Source organism: Heloderma suspectum, chromosome 1, assembly GCF_057233095.1.
Source record: "Heloderma suspectum isolate Gila_16-S chromosome 1, 16-S_ref, whole genome shotgun sequence".
NCBI classification, from domain to species: Eukaryota; Metazoa; Chordata; class Lepidosauria; order Squamata; family Helodermatidae; genus Heloderma; species Heloderma suspectum.
The window spans coordinates 79,094,813-79,117,351 of NC_139458.1; the positions used below are offsets into that span (position 1 = coordinate 79,094,813).

At 41.4% G+C, this 22,539-nt stretch overlaps 1 protein-coding gene across 1 annotated transcript in view; it reads right to left on the reverse strand.

Annotated features, from left to right (window-relative positions):
• PALS1 (protein associated with LIN7 1, MAGUK p55 family member) overlaps nucleotides 1-22,539 on the reverse strand; it is an 87,465-nt gene that overhangs the window by 16,428 nt on the left and 48,498 nt on the right. The window contains exons 5-10 of the mRNA XM_084848825.1: nucleotides 14,455-14,532; nucleotides 13,595-13,741; nucleotides 11,933-12,094; nucleotides 8,165-8,242; nucleotides 1,703-1,886; nucleotides 93-164 (exon numbers count right to left, since the gene is read on the reverse strand). Coding sequence (XP_084704951.1) covers nucleotides 93-164; nucleotides 1,703-1,886; nucleotides 8,165-8,242; nucleotides 11,933-12,094; nucleotides 13,595-13,741; nucleotides 14,455-14,532 — 721 coding nt within the window. The remainder of the gene's footprint in view (nucleotides 1-92; nucleotides 165-1,702; nucleotides 1,887-8,164; nucleotides 8,243-11,932; nucleotides 12,095-13,594; nucleotides 13,742-14,454; nucleotides 14,533-22,539) is intronic.

A 22,539-nucleotide genomic window follows, 5' to 3' on the forward strand; every position in this document is an offset into this window, starting at 1 on the left:
CCTGCTCTGAGAAAGAGGGGATGGAGCTCAAATACTGGGTTTTTAAAATAATTATTAACAGTTGCTGGCATTTCTTGAATATTTTCACCTACCTGATTTTTCTGGCTCTTTATCTTCTTCTATAGTTTGTTTCATAGCTTCTCTTTGCTGCTGAAAACTTTTTCCTTAATGGTAGAATACATGTACAAGGATAATTAGCAATGGGAAAAAAATTGTCATTGTCATTATAGAGTATATCACTATTTCAAATGTGACTATATTTCAAAATGGATGAAGTTTTGATTCGCTCTAGAACTCCGGGGAAGATAATCCCATAATCTTGCAGTAACAGGGGAGAAATGGTTTCAGATTTTCTGTAATTACTAAGATCTTCAAGACAGAAACTCAGCTATTATTACTGATAAGACAACACATTTGAACTGCCACTATTTAAATGCTGACGTAGAGAGCACTTATGGTACACTGCTTTGTATTTAAGGAACCTAACCTGCTCTCTGAAAGGCAGAATAAACTGGGATTCTGGTGATACAGCAGCAGCAGCAAAAGAAATGTGAAAGGACAAAGTGGGGAAGAAATGAGTTGCTTAGCGATGGCAGTAATTTAATTTGTTAGCATTTCACCAATGGGTGTTGCACTGAACCAGAAATAAAATGTTGTGTGTACAATGCAATTATTTCTAAATCTATATACTTCAATATGAAAAACATGCTATTAAACAATGACAACCAAATTGCTTAACATTTCTAAACCATTTTGATGTAGGGGAAAATGTGACCAAAACAGGTACCAACTGAGATTGCTTATAAGAAATTCACTTCTCATCTCAAGTGCTTCATATTGTAATCAATCTGATTGCATTCTATTATATCCATTTTGCAGGTACAGACATGGATATCAAAATGAGATGGTTAAAGGAGTTGTCCAGGAGCACCTATAATTATTTACTGAAAAAAGGTCAAACTTCATCAGAATTTGAATCAAACAATTTCTACCATGATTAGAAACTAAAATTGGAAGTATTAGAAAGTTACTATAGGTCTAGAATTTTTTTTTTAAAAAAAACATTTATATAATAGATCTGAAAACCCAAACGTATGGGTTTCAGCCATTTATATGGCTCTCAGCCATTTATATGTCGGGCCCTTTACTGTACAAGGATATCAGCTTCCTAACCCAAATATGCCCCCAGACCTTCTGTTCAACAGCCAAGGTGTAAAAACAAACATTTCCCTCTCTTTCCAAGAGAGTTGATGGTACTTGAAACACACTTGGCTTTCAGGCTATTTAGAAAGGAAAGAAGGGAGGTATACAATTAAATTCTCATCCTGAAAACAACTAGTTAGAAACCAGTGGCTCCTACTATTTAAGATAGAACTGAGAGGATAGGGCAATTAGGTAGGGATCATTCCTTTAGCAACATTCAAGTTTAAAAACCATAGACCAGACCACGCCTCTAAGCTGCCAGCACCAGCTCAGCAATAGCATCTGCCACTTACCTTTTTTTTTTTTTAACTGGGTTTTAGAAACTATGGTACTGTTAAGGTTAGTATAAAACATCAAACATAAAATGTTATACTTTATTTTGTCTCAGGGGCCAGTATGAAGCAGATCAAAATCCAATACAAGTCAACAGCCAAGTGATTCACAAACAGTGGTACCTCAAATGTCTTTGTCAATACATATACATCCCATGATTAAATACCTGGAATAAGGCCTGCCAAAGGCTGATTTTCTTCATCCCCATCTCGGTAGGCCTGCCACCAGTTTGGATCTTCTTGGCTGATCACATGAAGTATATCTCCCTTTTGAAAGGATAGCCCTAGCTCTCTGCAAGGGACATAGGGGTCATCAGATGGATCATAGTCAAAGTGAGCTTTCACATGAATCTAGGAAACAAAGAAGTATAAACATAAAAATGGACTGATAATTTCAAGGATTCATCTCTCGTAAGGTGTTCAACTCTCATTTCAAATACAGAATGAAGAGCTGACATATGAACAGAAGTATAAGCTACCAGTATGGAAGGCAATTAAAAATTATAAACATTCCAATCCTTTTTCATACATTAGACAAACAGCAATTAGCTTCAACGGAAAACAAGCACACAGAAAGTGCAGTTAACCTATGCCAAAGTGGAAAGATTTGCACATGCAGCAGTGATCCCCCACCCACCACCCAGAATGTCATTCTGGACAGTAAATGTAAAGTGGAAAGAAGAGGGCTTTTACCATAGAGGGCCCAAAGAAGAGCACTAATTTTTCATTTTCTGATCCAATGGAAAGTGATCCAAACTATGGAACAATAAAACAGTACCCCAAAGTAAAACAAAAAATAAACCATTTTAAAGAGTGTCTGACCTAATCTAGGAGTCCTTGTATAACATCTATTTTCTAAAAATGTCATCAGAGGAGCTGCACACATGAATTCTGAGTTCCTTGTCACTCCTCCTCCACTTCACAGCCAATTCAACTGTACAAGAGCTGTTTTTCAAATGTTGCATGACCAGAGCAATCCTAACCCTCAGATCTTCTGCAAGCTCCACCAACCTGCCCTGTTCCAGAAATGAGTGTTCGCACTTGTTTCCAGTTGCCCTGGAAGTGCTAAATTTTGCGGATGGGAACTGGTGAGGTGTAATCACCCTGTTGGATTCTGCCCATTATTAGCAAGTTGCTTTTTCAAGCACAACCAGTAACACGTACAGATAAAGAGAACTAGAAAACACCGTTTCACCAGATTTTCTTGTAGCAAACAGTACCAATTTAAAATAAAATTGCTCCATTCATTAAGAAAACACTCATGTTTGTCCCTCCTTGTTTTCAAACAAACATTTCTTAAGGAGAAGTCATTCTATTTAAACGGCCTTTTCTGTTGTGGCACTCCGGTTGTGGAATGAGCTTCCCAGAGAGGCTCACCTGGCGCCTAGTCTTTCAGTTTGTTATTTTAAATCTGTTACTGTATTTTAAATCTTTGCACTGTTGCCAGGTTTTATTTTGGTTTTTATTTTCTACTGTAGTTTTATACTTTTAAACTTTTATATTGCAATTTATCATGTTGTATTTATAATTTTATTTGTTGTGAACTGCCCAGAGAGGTTCAGTTATTGGGTGGTATAGAAATGTAACGAATGAATGAATGAATGAATGAGGTAGGGTGGAAAATGCTATTCTGAACTCAGTGAAAAGGCATTCATATTTCTTTGAAGAGTAACTGTAAAAGGAATTTCCTGGTGGAATGAGGAAAGTTGGGAACGAGCAGACATATAAATATCTCAACTAACAGCATATTCCAGATCAAGAAAATACTCACTGATTAGCATATACATCTGACATTACAGAAATAGAAATTCAATAGCAAAAATCTGCATTTAAGGCATAAGATTAGTAAAGAAAATGCAAAACTGAGCAATTGTCCCTCTCAGTACCCAGTATGACAGTCTCATTTCTGCAATGTGACATGAGAATTTTTACTCATGGCTTTTCGAAACTGAGAAGATCCCTGCCAAAAATCTATGCAGCATATGCTGCAGGGAAAATTTATGTATTTATTAATTTAATTTATAATTAATTAACTCAAGTCTAATTTCATGCCTTTTTGCCAAAAATGATGCTTAAGTGGCCAAGAATAATAAAATACAGGTTAAAAACAAAACGTTAATTAAAATCTAACATAAAAACAGATCCATAAAAACACAATTAATACACAGCAGTAAAAGAAACAGAGAGCACCCAAACAATTAAAACAACTTTACGAAGTGGTTTTGTAGACTTTGACTTTAATGTAAAAGTTAACCACACAAGTGGGACACAGAATTAATGAGTTGGACTTAAGGTTATGCCAGTGGAAGACTGCTGTGCAATGGGGCTTATCCTTCCCTCCTACAGGCCACGGTACCCCCAAACGCCTTTTGCTGGGGGAAAGTCAGGCAACTCCCAGGAAAGGCCTAGGAGATGGTGCTGAGAGAGCTGAAAATCTGATGGAGGAAGCTTACATGAGCAGCACATGGCTAGCTAGAGACATCTGTTGTATTTAACAACTCAAGTCTGATTATCCAGAGCACCTTTTGATCTACCATCCTATCTACTGTCTTCTTTCTCTTTGACAGGGGAGCTTAATGTCCTAAAGCACTCCCTCCAAGACACTCGTAGGGCTGTCCCAGAACCCATTTAGATCCCTTTTTAATTAATGTGTTATATTTTTGTTGTTGTTGTTGTTGTTGTTCAGTCGTTCAGTCGTGTCCGACTCTTCGTGACCCCATGGACCATAGCACGACAGGCCTTCCTGTCCTGCGCTCTCTTCCGGAGCGTGCTCAAGTTCATATTCATTGCATCCGTGATGCTATCTAGCCATCTCATCCTCTGCCGTCCCCTTCTCCTTTTGCCTTCAGTCTTTCCCAGCATCAGGGTCTTTTCCAAGGAGTTTTCTCTTCGCATTAGGTGGCCAAAATATTGGAGCTTCAGCTTCATTATCTGTCCTTCCAATGAGCAGTCAGGGTTGATTTCCTTTAGGATGGACTGATTTGACCTCCTTGCAGTCCAGGGCACTCGTAAGAGTCTTCTCCAGCACCACAGTTCGAAAGCATCAATTCTTCGGCGCTCAGCCTTCCTTATAGTCCACCTCTCACAGCCATACATTACTACTGTGAAAACCATAGCTTTGATTAGACGGACCTATAAGTTAAATAAGCATATAAGTTAAATAAGCAGGGTGACAATATGCAGCCTTGTCGTACTCCTTTCCCATTTTGAACCAGTCGGTTGTTCCATGTCTGGTTCTTACTGTTGCTTCTTGACCCTCGTACAGGTTTCTCAGGAGACAGGTAAGGTGGTCTGGTACTCCCATCACTTTAAGAATTTGCCACAGTTTGTTGTGATCCACACAATCAAAGGCTTTAGCATAGTCAATGAAGCAGAAATACACGTTTTTCTGGAATTCTCTTGCTTTCTCCATGATGCAGCGAATGTTGGCGATTTGATCTCTAGTTCCTCTGCCTCTTCGAAACCCAGCTTGTACTTCCGGTAGTTCTCGGTTTGCATACTGCTGAAGCCTAGCTTGTAGGATTTTGAGCATCACCTTGCTGGCATGTGAAATGAGCGCAATTGTGCGGTAGGTTGAACACTCTTTGGCGTTGCCCTTCTTTGGGATTGGAATGTAAACTGACCTTTTCCAGTCTTGTGGCCACTGTTGAGTGTTCCACATTTGTTGGCATATTGAATGCAGCACTTTAACAGCATCATCTTTTAGGATTTTAAATAGCTCGGCTGGAATACTGTCATCTCCGCTAGCTTTGTTGTTACTAATGCTTCCTAAGGCCCACTTGACTTCACTCTCGAGGATGTCCGGCTCAAGTTCAGTGACCGCACTATCATGGCTATCAGGGACATTCAAATCTTTCCTGTATAGTTCTTCTGTGTATTCTTGCCACCTCTTCTTAATCTCATCTGCTTCTGTTAGGTCCCTGCCTTCTTTGTCCTTTATCATGCCCGTCTTTGCACAAAACGTTCCCTTGAGATCTCCAATTTTCTTGAAGAGATCTCTAGTCTTTCCCATTCTGTTGTTTTCCTCGATTTCTTTGCATTGTTCATTTAAGAAGGCCTTCTTGTCTCTCCTTGCTATTCTCTGGAACTCTGCATTCAGTTGGGTATATCTTCCCCTTTCTCCCTTGCTTTTCGCTTCCCTTCTTTCGTGAGCTACTTGTAAAGCCTCATCAGACAGCCACTTGGCTTTCTTGCATTTCTTTTTCTTTGGGATGGATTTCGTTGCTGCCTCCTGAACAACGTTACGGACCTCCGTCCATAGTTCCTCAGGCACTCTGTCTATCAGGTCTAATCCCTGAAATCTATTCCTCACCTCCACTGTATATTCATCAGGGATATGATTTAGGTCATACCTGAACGGTTTAGTGGTTTTCCCGATGTTCTTCAATTTAAGCCGAAATTTTGCAAGAAGCAGCTCATGATCTGAGCCACAGTCAGCTCCAGGTCTTGTTTTGACTGACTGTATGGAGCTTCTCCATCTTTGGCTGCAAAGGACATAATCAATCTGATTTCGATATTGACCATCTGGTGACGTCCATGTGTAGAGTCGCCTCTTGTGTTGTTGGAAAAGAGTGTTTGCTATGATCAGCGTGTTCTCTTGGCAAAACTCTATTAGCTTTTGTCCTGCTTCATTTTGTACACCAAGGCCATGCCTGCCTGTTATCCCGGTGATTTCTTGACTTCCTACTTTAGCATTCCAATCCCCTATGATGAAGAGGACATCTTTTTTGGGTTTTAGTTCTAGAAGGTGTTGTAGGTCTTCATAGAACCGATCAACCTCAGCTTCTTCGGCCTCAGTGGTTGGGGCATAGACTTGAATTACTGTGATGTTGAATGGTTTGCCTTGGATTCGTACTGAGATCATTCTATCATTTTTAAGATTGTACCCCAGTACTGCTTTTCCCACCCTTTTGTTGACTATGAGTGCTACTCCATTTCTTCTAAGGGATTCTTGCCCACAATAGTAGATATGATGGTCACCTGAATTAAATTCGCCCATGCCTGTCCATTTGAGTTCGCTGATTCCCAAGATGTCGATGTTCAATCTTGCCATCTCATGTTTGACCACCTCCAGCTTACCTTGATTCATTGATCTGACATTCCAGGTTCCTAAACAATATTGTTCTTTACAGCATCGGATTTTCTTTTCACCGCCAGACACATCCACAGCTGAGTGTCCTTTCGGGTTTGGCCCAGCCGCTTCACTCTTTCTGGCGCTACCTGGAAATACCCTCTGCTCTTCCCCAGTAGCATAATGGACACCTTCCGACCTGAGGGGCTCATCTTCCGGCGTCATATCTTTTAGCCTTGTGATACGTTCCATGGGGTTTTCTTGGCAAGAATACTGGAGTGGGTTGCCATTTCCTTCTCCAGTGGACCACATTTTGTCAGAACTCTCTGCCATGACCTGTCCGTCTTGGGTGGCCCTGCACGGCATAGCTTATGGCTTCACTGAGTTACGCAAGCCCCTTCGCCACAACAAGGCAATAACAAGAGTTCTCTGAGTGGATTTCTTTTTCCTCCTCACATGAAATGCCTACCAAGGAAAAAGTATTGCTTGAAAATATATTTATTTCTTTATTTGATTTATATTCCCACCTTTCCACCAAAAAATAGCGTGCAAGGCAGCTAACGATAATAAAACCAAGTTTAAAACAAAAACTTAAACAATCATAAAGCATATAAATTAAAAGCACAATTAAAAGCACAACAATAAAATAAACAAACAGCACTCAATCCAAAAGAATACCCTTCCGCAACAGACGGGCTTACATGCCAAAGTTCTGCCTGAATAAAAACCTCTTTGCCTGAAAAATTTCTGCCTGAAACCCTGGAGAGCTGCTGCCAGTCAGCGTTGACAGTACTGGACTAGATGGACCAATGATCTGACTCATTATAAGGCAGCTTCATATATTGCTGTGCTGTAACAAGGGAGTCACATGCTCTCTTTAACTGGCCCCAGTCAACACACTGGTTGTAATACCCTGGACCAGCTGAAGATTTCGAACACTTTTCAAAGACAGCCTCATGTATAGCCCATTACAGTCATCCAAATGGGATGTAACTGTCACTGTGGCCAGATATGACATCTCCAGGAATGGGTGCAGTTGGCACATTAGCCTCAGCTGTGCAAATGAATTCCTGGCAACCACTGAAGCCTGGGCATCCAAGTTCAGGGCTCAATCCAGGAGTAAATGCAAACTGTGAACCCAAGTCCAAGGGGAGTCTAACCCCATCCAGCACAGGTTGAATCCCTATTCCCTGATCTGCCTTTCAATTAACCAGGAGCACCTTTGCCTTGCCTGGATTAAGCTTCACTTTGTTTGCCTTCATCCAGCCCATTATCGACACTGATAAGCTTAATTTTACTATTTCTCCCCTTCATATAATGAATGGATGGCTTTTTTGTATATTCAAAAATAAGTCCACAAAGTGATGTTCTGTGGAAACTCCCCCAAATGGCTGCAATCAAACATTCTGGTACCTGTTTTCAAAGCATAGGTATAATTCAGTATAGTCTATTCTTCCATTTACAAGAGATGTGTAACTTTTAAACAGCAACAACAACAACAAAATAACTGAATATTTGCAGTTTAGTTATATAATGTAAATGGGCTACGATCACATACCACAGTCTCCTTCATAGGTGGTGGTTTGCTCTGTTGACTGGGAATCAGCACAAACGTCAGAGTGCCATGCATGTCCGCCTGTGAGGAAAAGCAACAGTTAGTAACAACTTACAACAGTCCTGAGCTTGCATGGTGAGCAAAAACAGTTTGGGCAGGGGAGAGGAATTTGAAGCTGCTGCTCTTGCCAGCCTTTCTTCTCCCTAAACTCTAATCCCAGTTTCATGTCTCCATTTGGGTGTACTCTGGCATGTTTGTACGAAGAACCATTTCCTTCTTTTCAGAAATTAGCTTTTCAGATCCACCAGACGAGGCATAAGAAGGTGAGCAACAAGAATGGCAGCATATTTGTCAGGCCACTGTTGGGAGGCAGAACGCTTTGCCAGATGGACATTTGGTCTAATCCAGCAAGGCATTTGTATGTTTATAACTCAATCACAGCTCTTACCATCACAGGTAGGGCGGGCCCAGATGATGCCAGGCTAGGTAAGTGTTAGAACAACAAAGATAATGCTCAGATGGCGCTCCTAATGATAAACAGTTGGGATCTACTAGATAAATGGGAATGGCTCTCAGAGCCAGGATGAGGTAGAAGAAAGGGGCTACGTACAACATTCCATTTATAATTTATGCACATGGTGAGCAGGTATGACAGATCCCTACCCCAAAGGGCTTACAATTTAAAACAGACACAAGGGAGTAACAGAGAAAGGGGTGGAAAATGGAGGCATGGGTAGGCAAGGGAAGAATATGTGATTATTTCAATTACATGTACTTTGGCTTCGTTATAATAAGGTATACTAGGGTAATGTGTATTAGGTTTTAGTGAGGGCAAGTAGCTTGAGGGACCAAGAAAGGAAAATATTATTTATTTATTTATTTCATTTATATCCTGCCTTTTTTCCTCTCGCAAAGAACCCAAGGTGGTGTACATAATCCTCCTCTCCACACAACAACCCTGTGAGGTAGGTTGGGCTGTGAGTCTGTGACTGGCCCAAATTCACCCAGTGAGCTTCCACAGCCGAGTGGGGACTAGAACCCGGATCTCCTGACTGCCAGTCCAACACTCTAGCCACCACACCACACTGGCTCTAGTGTGGACTACAAGTGCTATCTGGATGAGGAAGCAAAAATTTCAGAGTGAACAGGAGAAAGGAAGCTGTTCTTTCCATATCTGCATTAAAAACAAGCATGATAGGAACTATGTATGTGCAAGTAGGTGCCCCAAATTCCAGCTCAAAACGGACTAGCTGTCATGGAAAACTGGGAAGTTAGGGGATACATTTTAGACATGCATATAATTGTTTAAGGGCGCAATCCTATGGGGATAGGTGGCCGCCTCCGAACTCGGAGGCGACCACCTATCCAATGCAAGGCAGAAGCACGGAGGGGATTGTCTCCTCTGTGCTTCTCCTGCCCTGCATTTGCGGCTAGACAGCCAATTTTGGCTGTCTAGCCGTGGGAAGTTGGAGCGGGGGGTGGCGGCGGCAGCTGGATGACAAATAGGATGTGTCGTACCAGCATTTCCGCCCCACCCCCACGAACGCCCCTTTTACGCTACTCCGCGCTGCTTCCCGAGCGCAGAACTTGGGGCCGTTCTACGCTGCCTACGAGGCAGCGTGGGCGGGGGAGAAGGTTGGTTCTCAGGCAACCGACCTCAGAGCACGGGCTCTGAGGTTGGTTCCCAGAAACCGATGTATCCTATGGCTGTCTAGCTGCTGACCAGCGGCCATTGGATTGCTCTCTAAGTTGGATTTTTTGTTAAACCTAGGCCCCAAAGTTCCTTCCTATAAGTAATTATAAGTAGAGAACCTAGTCTCTACTTTCAGTTAGAGAGCTATCCAGTCTTCAGTTGGAGCTAGCTAGCTATGCTCCCTGGAGTCCATACTGTTCCTCTGCCAGGAAGAGGGAGGCCTTTTGATTTGATTCAACTATTGCTTCCTAGAATTCATCTTATGCACCACATAAGAGAGAATGTACCTGCCTGTTATACCAACTAGGCCATGTTTATAGGTGTATAATTCTTAAAAGCCAGAAACAGTTTATTAATTTGACTGCAGTGTTATATTCTATGTGTTCCTGTTAATAAATCTACTGTTTTAGGTAAAATAATCTTGTATGTTCTTTTCTGGGTGGACTCTGAACCAATGGACCCATTCACATGTTATAGTGGCAAATCATAGGTTAATTAACCCCCAATTTGCTGTGGCACATGCGACTGCTGTTTTGCATATGCAACCTCCGACTGGTCTGATGTGAGGTTGCTGTGTGACATCTGAACCAGGACACTATGGGTTAATTGTGGGTTAAACAACCCATAGTTAACCTAACAACTAATTGTAGGTTAACTATGGGTTGTTTATCCCATGATTAACCTGTAGCATCCAGGTTTGGACATCACGCAGCAACCTGCTATTGGGCCAATTGGAGGCTGCATATGCAAGATGGCACTGGCATGCACCACAGCAAATCAGGGGTTAATGAAGCCATGATTTGCTGCTATTACATGCTAATGGTCAATGTATGTCACCCCTTGTTATTACTTTAGGCTTTTCAGCCAAGCTACTGGATAAATATGTGTTAATCCATTCAGGGAGTTGTGGGAGAGGGACTGGGAACTGTGGAGTGGTGACTCAGTATCCCTGTCAGATCTCTTCCCCACATGGGATTTAAGTTTTATTGTTCTTTTAATTCAGTATGTGGTAGCAGCTACTAATTCACTGGCATGTTTTGGGGTAGATTTAGTCCCAGTTATAAAACTGAGGTAACCCAAAACCCATTTAAATTGGCTTGCATAATGTCCTTCTGGGGTGCCACATTAAAGGAGAGTAGTAAGGACTCTCCTAAGGATCCTATGGTACACCAACAGCATACCTACTCACAGCTCAAGTTACTTGCTAGTTGGCACTTCAACTTGCCATTTCAAGCTTTAAGGGAATAGTGTTCTTTGTGATACTGATCCACTAATTGAAGGGGGCATCATCCAGTGAAACTGATCAGCAGTAAGTTCAGGCATGCTGCTTCATTTAACAAATAACGAACTTATGGAACACGGATGATAAACGCATGTATGCATGTCTATAAATGACTACTATAAAGAATAACAGAAACTTCCATGTTCAGAAGCAGTCTCTCTTTTTATCAGGTGCTGGGGGCAAAGGGGGGTAGAGAATAGCTGCCACCATCCACAGTCTGCTTGAGAATTTCTCAAGCAGTATCTGTCTGGCCACTATCAGAAGAAACAATACTTGCCTAGAAAGATCTTTGATCTGATACAGCAAGGCAATTCTTTCGCTCTTATTATCTCCTTGAATTAATAACATTCCTGATAAATCAATAAAGATGTGCCATTCCCACTATATCCTAGGACATACAGGGACATATGTTCTTAAACAGAATAAACCAACATTCTAACACACACATACACACACAATTTCACTTCTTGGATTGGACTTTAGTAGACCTCGATGGAAGAAGACTTTCAGAACTGATGAACAAACATTAACATCTCTCCGTGCTTGACATGCTAAGGGAAATATCAGGAGACTGCTCTCTTCTGACCTTAGAGAATGTAATGAGAGACAAGGCTGTCTGTTAGGTATTCATACCTAGCTGCTTGCTAAGTATTCAAGGTCCAAACTTTTTAAACATAGCTTCAGCAAAATGTCTGAATGCCTGAGCTGGAATTGAACAGATTTGAATACATAACTGGCAGGGTTATATTAAGCAACAATTTAGAATACCATGAGATAAGTAACAGATTCAACATACCAGTAAGTCAAAAACCTCGTTAACATCTTTTCCACGAATTTCAATTCCATTGATTTCCAGAACTTCATCACCTTCGTGCAACAGGCCACTCTTCTCTGCAGCACCTCCCTTCACTATTCGACTAATGATGACTGAATCCATTTCATTGCGTACTGTAGCACCCTACATAATTGAAAGTGACAATTTTAAAATATCAGAAATATCCTATAACTGAGATTAGACTAGACTAACTAGTGGTTAGACTAGAACCAGGAAGACCTGGGTTTAAATCTCCAAATGAGGTGCCCTAGGATCAGTCTTTCTCTCACACTAACCTACTTCCCAGGGCTGTTGCAACAATAAAAGAATCATGTATGCTGAATATTACCCTGAACTCTGAGGAAGGACAGGATAGAAAAATAATAACACAATTCCTGAAAATGAAAATTCCCTACAGTTTTTAAACATTATTTTAGCTTCTATAGCTAGCACACTAGAGAAAATCTAAAAGAAAATGTTTTAATACAGAATGGCCCCTAGTATGTTTAACAGGGACAGTATACAACCCATATAATACATAATATGTATTATATTATACATAGAATTGTATTCTTGTATATACAAGAATACATAATTCTTCCTGTTTTTAAACTGGTTCTTTGATTAGCCCCCGAGGAAGTTTTTTAAAGTAAAATATAAATGATTAAAATTAAATTAATGCACACTCCAATGTATTTCATATGATATAAACTGAAGAGAATGCAAACAGATTGATTTATATAAAGATTTATATCCTGCCCTTCTAATGCTTACACAGAACTTAGGGTGGCTGACAGCAATGAAGGGCGCAATCCTGTGGGGGCAGCTGGCCGCCTCTGAACTCGGAGGCGACTGCCTATCCAATGGAGGGCAGGCGGCACGCAGAGGGGATCTTCTCTGTGCTCCAGCAGCCCTGCATTTGTGGCTCGACGGCCGATTTCGACTGTCTAGCTGGAGCGGCTCGGAGCAGGGATGGGGAGGCTGGATGGCATTTGAAGGTTGGGTGATGAAGAAGGTTGGGTTATGGTCTGGTCCTAGTACCTAACAGTAATGAATGAATAACTGGTTTGTGACAGCAGAGCACAATCCTACAGTGGGCAGCCTGAGCACAGTAGCTTATTGGACTGATTACTATTCATGGAGAAATTCTGAAATGCATAAAACGGTGGGAAAACATATTAGTGTTCTTTATATGAATAAGAACAGTAGCAATGCCAAATCTATACCTTAAACTGATTTTCAGGAAGAACATATCTTCAGTCACTGATCAGATTTAAACTGTGCCTTGTGTAATACAGGAATATGTCTTTAAGCTCAACTTCCCAAGAAATGCTTCATTTTACACGAGCACACACATGAGAAACCACCAGGGGTCTTCTTATAACACAATATAACAAAACCTTCACTATAGCCTGAGAATATGAGCCAAAGCTAATGACTTCTCAGTTTGACATGCCATTCCACAGAATCAGTGGTACAATAAGAAAAGGTATGTGCATGTGTCTCCTCTCTCATACCTGAGTGAGTGTGTCAGTATTCTTTTTTGGTTTTAAAGAGGAGAATGTACCACAAACATCAGACCAAGAACTGTGAAAAATAATATGGAAACCATCTTTTTCTTGGAACTTGTCTCAGTATACTCACCAATGGAATATCTCTAGCCTTCTCAATGCGAACTATTTTAACTGTCTCTCCTCCATACAGACCAACATTCTCATAAATCTTTTCATCTGTCATTGGCTCTGGTTGCATTTCCTGCTCAGCAACTTTATCATGAGCCAAAAGCAGTGCCTGATGTAAAACAAATAGAGCTATTTATAGAAGGTTACATTCACGCATGGGAATTAATTTCTACTAAGTGGGACAGCTTAAGAATTCCATCAAGCAAATAAAAATATCCATCTTGTATACTATGGTCCAGGAGAGCCATATTTTACATCTGCTTCAATATGGATGGGTTGCCACACTATGTTCAAGAACAAGAGACTGTGCTTTTATGAACAGAGACTGTGAAAATTAATGCAAGAGGAAACAACCTCTGCCTAACAGCTACAATTTAAATTTTTAATTGCGGCTGTCCTGTGAAGCAACAGCACACAAGCATGCTGCCCATACCTGATACAATATCTGACCCAGGCCTGTATCATATGGTTTTGTCAAATGAATTAGGCTTCAAAGTAATAATGTGTGCACATAGCACAGAACACGCATAGCTAGAATGCTAAAGTTTACACTGCAGAAGTTTTTACAGTCAAAGAGGTAAACTTCTTAGCTTTAAATACACTGTGTCTCTTTGGAAGAGAAAAACCACTGTGGCACAAGCATCAAACAAAACTCAAGCAGCATCTACAGTTCTGCCCAGGATGCAATTATTATGTCTTTGAATCATGGAATTTTATCATATTGTGCAGGAAAAAAAGTACGTGTCTAAAAGCTATTTACGAATAGGCATTAAGAAAGCAATGGAAATGTTTTACACTTTAAAATAAACTGTTAGTTCCTACCTGAATATGAGGCGCATTTAATAAAGAATTAAGTTCCAGTCCATCTTTCTGATGGCTTGGTTTCAAAACACTCTGTACCTGAAAGACAGGAGGTCACAAAAAAATGTGATGCCAAGCACCCTACACCCACACACATACCATAAGCTGCACTATAAGGATGCCTTTTCTAAAACTAGTAAGGGCAGAAGTACATGTTGCATCAGCAAACACTGGTTCCCAAACCATTTTTCTCAATATGTTAAACGTTCAAGAGAGAGCGTGCCTGCATGCATTTCCAACAGAGGAGTGAAAGCCTGAGGGTGTTTAGCATCTTCCTCCACCCACAGTTTCTCCCCACTACCTGGGATAGTGCTTGCGGAGCAAAACGTGGTGGGCAAAGAAGAGTTAAGCATTTCCTCCTGCCACCTCTCTCCTGGAAATCTCTCAGCCCACGCATTCACCTAATTTAGCGAACATGGGATTCTGGCCATGTTTACCGATATTGTGTTAGTTCTACCCTAAGCTCTCTGTAATTAAAGGAGTAATTCTTGTAATTAAATAACATTCTGACAGATGGGTACGGCAGTCTTCTACAGCGAGCATTACAACTTTTATCAGTCTGTTTTTCTACAGGCTGATTTTTCCACATGGTAATTCATAATAGCACATGAAAAATATATTTATAAAATAATGTAAGAAATGTTACTAGAATTGTATTTTGGGACAGATACATGAGATCGAAACTTAGGTTTAAAAAATAATTTTAAAAGTATACATATGAAGGCTATCAGGCAAATGTAATTTCCAAAGGAAAGGAAGTCTGATCTATATAAAGACTCATTTTTGCACTTCAGAAGGAATATCTCCCTCAGCAGTACCGTGGCACTAGCTTTGATCCATCATCAGTTGCTTAGGAACAGTAGAAAAAAAAATAAAGAAAGGAAGGGGATGTGTGTATGAAGCTTGTTTGGTCTGCTTTCCTGATCCAAACTGATGACAATCAATGAAGTTGTCAAGTTGACTTGACTGGATCACAAAAGCTTCTGCTGTAGTCAATTTTATTCTTAAGAGAAACTTTTTAAAAACAAGTATATTTTCATTATATTATCCCAAAATATAAATCAATTTATAGTAAGTGATATACATGAACTATATTAACCAACAGATGTAGTGTACTTTTCCAATAATTAATAAAAGGTCACACATTTTCGATCAATTGGTTACATTGTCTACCTTTTTGGACCTTATATAATTTTACTTTAGCTGTAAAGGAGTACTCATGTATTCTCCTTTCTTCTTTTTCTATAATGGGTCCATTGGGGGGTGGGGGAATCTCCAGTATTTACCAGTACAGATCCTTGTTGCATGGACTTGTTGCATGGAGAGCCTGAGCCCTCGGGGGAAGTGGTTGCAGGGCCATCCCTGTCAAGAGAAAGTGACTCTGCCCCTGAGGCAGAGCCACCCTCTGATCCCTGGGAGCACTGTTGCCTCAAGTGTAGGGATGACGGAGAATTCCGCCACAGACTACAGTGAGGCCAGATTCTAAAGAACCCAGCCCCCCCAGAGTCTGTGGCGGAATGGAGCAATCCCCCCTGTCACCCCACAAAGTCCCCGTGGACCGGATCCTACCTGCCTCCAGTGGTCCAGATCCGGCCGCTGCTGGCTGCTGCTCCGATGTGCGGCTGCAAATGGCGTCCTGCATAAGGGGCGCCATTTGTGTCGCTGCTTTAGCCGTGATAGGCTACGTAAATATTTATGTAGCCCATCATGGCTAAAGCAGCGATGCAAATGGCATCCCCTACACAGGACGCCATTTGCGTCTGCAGCAGCCCGGCTGTGGATCAGCCCAGCTGGTGGCTCTGCGGACACGGCGTGGAGCGGAGCTGGCTGGGGAGGATTCCGGGGGGGGGGGGAGGAACGGATCGCCTCCCCTCCATCGAGGATTCCAGGGGGGGGAACAGATTGCCTCCCCCCCATGGACCCCAGCAGAGCAAGGTAAGTGGGGTTTCGTACACCCCTACTCAAGCAACAGGCTTGTAGGGCTCCTGTGCAAAGGAGTGCTTGCATTCAGAAAAGGTCTCCTCAGGAGAAATGGACTTTTCAGAAATAGGTTCCAGAAAGGGAGCTCTGATTACTGCAGCTGAGCTCTGGGTGGGCCTAGCTGGCTTTGAGCTTAAAAGCTTTCACTAGAAACCCAGCCAGTGCTGGAACAACATGGTCCATCCAGCCTCTACCATGTACCTCCTAAATCGTGCCCTGTGATAGATGCTCTGTTTACTGACCTTCTGGCCTGCCTAACAACCCTGCTTCTAGACTGTGTAACATACCGGACTGATGTACTGTGTTTGACCTCTTGCTTGTTACCTTGACTACATCTGCTGCTATCTGATTCTCATTGCCTGCCTGCCTATGTTCTGAACTCTGCCTGGATTTTGACCATTCTAGCCTTAGCCTAAACCTCCTTGGACTTAAACCTGTGTGCCTGACCATTTGCTTGCCAACTTGACTATTCTATTGCACCGCTCCCTGTATTTGCTTGCAAACATTCAAGACACAATCTAGAGCAGGACAAGTAGGATGGGAGGCTGCAGTGACAAGAGGGAATCCAGCTGATTTCCCCCAAACTGTTGTTTTTCCATAATTCAAACTCTCCCAGCTGACCATAAGATTAAAGTCAGGATCATATATATTTTAATATATTATATTTATTAAATGCCCTATAAAACTAGATTGCTAATTGCTGCAACAGGAGATTTACCTGTGTTTTTTTCCAGACATTCTGCATGTTAATGATAATTGTGCTGCTGACTTAAATTGAGTTTAGATCTCCAATCTGCCTGCCTTGGAGGCAGCACGGAACAGCCCTGACCTCTGCGCATGCAAGAGGAGCACAGAGCGGCCGAAAAGGGGCATTCCGGGGTGGGGAGGGCGGAAATGCCTGTATGACACATCCAATGTGTCATACAGCAGCCTCATCCCCCACTAAGCCCTCCCATGGCTGGACAGCCACAATCGGCTGTCTAGCCGAAAATACAGAGCAGGAGAAGTATGGAGGGAACGATCCCCTCCGTGCTTCTCCTGCCATGCACTCGATACGCGGTCGCCTCTGAGTTTGGAGGCAGATGCCTATCTGAACAGGATTGTGCCCTAACTTACCCAAACAAAAAGTATTGTTCAACTTGGATACTTTATCTGGATTGTTTATCTATTCTGATATCCAAAGTAAGATATGTGCTATAATAAAGTGTGCTATCCAATGTAAGATATGTGTTATAATAAAGTGTGGTATTTATGTAGCTAAACATCTCTTTCCTCTTGCAAAAAGATTTCTTATTTGGGTCTTTTTTTTTGCTCCATATGAATTTGTTAACACATTTTTACAGTTCTTTCATCAACTTTCTTTCCATCTTACTGGTAGTGCTCAAAATAGAAAAACTGAGATAGTACTGCCCTTGTTAAAAGACAATATTCCTGAAGTTATGCGCCTCGCTGTGAGGTCATGGGTAACCGTGTACATTTTTTTCCTTTCAGAAAGGCCCACTAAATGCTCATGTGGTAACTAAATAGTCTGGGACGTGGGAGTGGGGATGGGCAGAGAGACCACATAAAGAAGAGAGAAAACATTACTTCTTCTGTGATGCCAGAGGGACTATACAGTAGATGCCTGCGACAGTGGTAGACACCTCCACTGTGGTGATGCTAGTTGTGTTGCTGGAAACTAGTTTCAGCTTTTTCCAAGGTACTGGTTGAAGCAATGCAAAAGCAGCTTGCGTAGGGACTGTGGTGGAGTGGGGGGAAATCTGTGTGTAATGGGGCAGTGTGGTTCTACAGTGTGGTTTACTAGTCCCTGAAAAGTTAGTCACTTCACAGTTTGCCATCTTGCTTAAAACAGGCAGAGGTAGTAATATGTTGTTTTGGACATGTAGTCTTGTTTCAGGTGTGTTGGTGCACATTACCTTTTATTTTCATTGGCGACAATTGCTAGGAGTCTTTTGACTTGCAATCCTTGATGTATGCAACTTTATTCCCCTTAATGTAGTATTGAAGAATATTTTGTATAGCAAATATGGATGCACTGGAAATTTCAGCCACTGCATGCTGATGTCAGTAAGATCTTGTTGGCTGCATAAACAAGTTTTGAGGGCTGTATCGCTATTGTGCATGTAAGGTGGGGAAAGAACTGAATGCTGAGCACGGACAGCATAATCCACATGTGATATGGAAGGAAATCAGTGCAAGAAATCCTACAGTTTTGGTTTATAAGTTTTGTTGTGTGCCACCTTGGGTTTACCCTAAAATGGTGGCTTATTAATCTTTTAATTAATTGCATCAATAAAATGGAAAGCACCTGGAACAGTGTAAGACTTGGTGCTGAGGGCTGTAAGGGGAAGGGGAATTGTAGAAAATTGTCACCCTGCCTCCTTCCTCCAGTACTAGTGGAAATCTGATAAATGCATGTCTAGATCCAACACACAATATTTAACTTGTGGGCAAATGTGTAGGATCAGAGTATAAGATGCATCGAACAGTAAAGAACATACGAAGAGCCGTGCTGGATCAGACCAAGGGTCCATCTAGTTCAGCATTCTGTCCACACAGTGGCCAACCAGCTGTCGACCAGGAAACTACAAGCAGGACATGAGCACAACAGCACCCTCGCACCCTTGTTCCCCAGCAACTAGTGTACACAGGCACACTGCCCTTGGTACTGGAGGTAGCACATAGCCATCAAAGACACTGATAGCCTTTTCCTCCAGGAATTTGTCTAACCCACTTCTAAAGCCATCCAAATTGGTGGCCATCACTACATCCTGTGGTAGTAAATTCAACAGTTTAACTATGCACTGTGTGAAGAAGTGCTTCCTTTTATCTGTCCTGACCCTCCCACCAACCAACTTCATGGGATGGACCCCGGATTCTAGTATACTGAGAGAGGGAGAAAACATTCTTCACACCCTAAATAATTTTGTACACCTCTAAATGAAAGATTTAATTTATGTGTTAGCAAAATCTCACACCAAAGTTCTCAAAGTATTAATTCTGGAAGAACAAGCCTAAGCAAAACTAGTATGCCATATCTGTTTTAACTGATTTTGTAAGAGAAGATAAAACTATGGTCACATAAGGTTTGTGATATATGGAATCTAGAATTTGAAAATTTTGTTAACATTCTACAGAGCATTCCATGTCAGAAACTACTTTATTGAATGTTACATCAACTTATCTTTGAGGATCCACACTCAAGTTATGTTTCCCTATCCCTGGCCCTCAATTTTGTCAAGTTTAACTGGCTTTAAAATACATTTAATTAATTTTGAAGTTCAACAGCTATTTTTATAACAGAGACAGAGTACACCACATTATTTTAGGGAGTTAATCTCCACATAAATTCCTTAAGCTTGTATGCTTTACACAGCCTTCCAATTAAATTAAAGTTTCAGAAAAACAGACGAATCATATTTTCTTTGCCTTGCTATTAAACAAGTTAAGGAAATGCTTACTCTGAGAACTATCCAAAACAACAACAACCCTACTCAGCATTTAAACAAACCATAGAGCTAGTAACATCCTTTATGTTGAATCTGTAACCTTTGATCAATTAGTCAGGGAATTACTAACATTATATTCCAATAGGGCATGTACACAGCATCTGTGCACTTACCTAACCTATTCTGAAATATTTCCTCTCAAAGCTGCCTCTGGAGGAACTCCAAACTGCTTCTTCAAATCTCAAGTTTAAAGAGCAATTTGTGTTTTGAGAATGTCAAGAATATTTCATGTGCACTGATGGTAAATTTCCTGTACAACAGCACAATCATACCAATATCTTGATTCTCTTTAATTCCATATGGTCACAGCATGGGCTGGATCCAATGATGCTGTTTCAGTAGCGAAACGGAAATCACTGGTGAAATGGGATTTCCCCTCCCCACTGCAGCCCCCCACATACCCCAAAATCTGTTCCAGAGGGTTGGGGGACCCTCCAGAGCAGATTTGAATGTGAAAGGAGGCTTCAAGTGGAGAAGAGGATGGGGAAGTCCCATTGTGAAGTGGACATCCTGCTGCATAAGTGGACATCTGCTTGCACAATGAACTCATGTCCTTTTTAGGCAAAAAGCTATACAAGGGCTCTTTCGATGCAGTAGAAGATTTGGAATTAAGCAACTGGTCCTATTGTCTTGCGGTACTGAATATGAAAGAGGCTTAGGAAAGTAAATTATTTACTGGTCCAGGCTTCCAGTTTTGATGGGTACACTGCAAAGGAGCTCTTGAAAATAGAGACTTTTGTTATTTAAAATGCAATGAATTGCAGCCATACTTCATTGGAAAATTATATTTTTTTCAACTCTGTTGATCCTATTTCATCCTTTAATATGAAACTTGCTAGTGAAGTTTACCTAGACCCTCTGAAGACATAAAAGGTAAAGGTAAAGGTGTCCCCAACCAGTTGTGTCTGACTCTAGGGTGTGGTGCTCATCTCCATTTCTAAGCCGAAGAGCCAGCACTGTCCGAAGACGCTTCTGTGGTCATGTGGCCGGCATGACTGAACACCGAGGTGCACGGAACACTGTTACCTTTCCCGCCGAAGCGGTACCTATTTATCTACTTGCAATTTCTTGCTTTCGAACTGCTAGGTTGGCAGAAGCTGGGACTGAAGACAGGAGCTCACTCCGTCACGCAGCACTTGGGTCTCTAACTGCTGTCCTGCCGACCTTCCAGTTTGCAGTTCAGCGTCTTAACCACTAAGCCACCGCGGCCCACATTATTATTTATCTGAAGACATAATTAGTAACTAAAAGGTGGTTTCCCTGTTTTCCTTAAGTCAAGACATACTAATATATCCACAATATTACAATGAATTCAAATATAATGGATAATACATACTATGTGTATATGAAAATATATACTACTTTAGGTTGAAGTGCTTTGAAGACTTTAAAAGTAAAGTACTATAAATGCTTATTACTGCTACTACCACCAGTACTACCACCACCACCCCTCCTCATCTCAGCCACCCAAGAAATTGTAAACGGCAAGAAGCAATTTGGATGTAAACATTCTAAGTAGCAAAGGAAATATGGAGGCTGTTAAAATTCTTTACCTATCAAACGTGCAGTAGTTATAAGCTGTCTGATTTTTTGCAGAAACAGAACTGAATTAATTCTACAGAATTTACACTGGCGCAGATCTACAGTCTGATTTACTGAGGTATCAAATGAACTCTGACAGATTACAAAGTATTTTGGGGTGACTTGGCTTTTAATGGGCAATTAATACCCATTTTAACTTTACAAAAGACCTGCTCCTTGTGGAGATGAAAACTACTAGAATTGCTTTGTTGATATGGACCAACAGAGTAGCCTGAATTTTTGAACTGTCCTTAGGGGCGCAGCTATGGGGTGCCTGCACAGTACTGAGAAAAGTGGACACTTCACATTTACTCCTAAGTCCACATCTACTTTAACTTTGTCTAGTCATTTTAACTTGCTAGTACAACAGAAAAATAGAACATACGAGTCATCATCACAACAGGGAGAAACAGAAAAGATAAAGATCCATTCAGCCACCTATCTGGATGACAACCAAAATCACAGGCAAAAGTCAAACCTATATTTGTTATATTATGTTTTTACATCTCGAATACACTTCCCTTTCCAGATGCTATTAATTTAGAAAGAGCAATTCAGAGCTGAACAGAATACTACAGGTGCTTCCAGATGAGGCTTGTATCCCACCATCTCCTTGCTTCATTCCAATTTGATGGGGGTCCAGAAGTCATCATCTTCCATTTATAAACTCCCTGTTTTCCCACTACTTCTTCCATCTTTTTTCTTACTGCAAAAAAAATCCATTAAGGAAAACAAAAGATGGAATAGCTGCACAATGCCTTCTGATTGGCAGCACTAGGCCCTGTATTCAATGGGGCACTTATGCCCCCACCGATTCTGCTATGCAAGTGGCCCCCATTGCTTGTGCAGCGAGGATTTAGTGCTTCCAGGGGCAACCCAAAGCGAGCAAAAACTCTCATTTCTGGAAGGAAGGTCAGTGGAGCTTGCATAAAGGAGCTCTGCTGACTTGCCTCCTTTCAGAAACGAGCATTTCCAC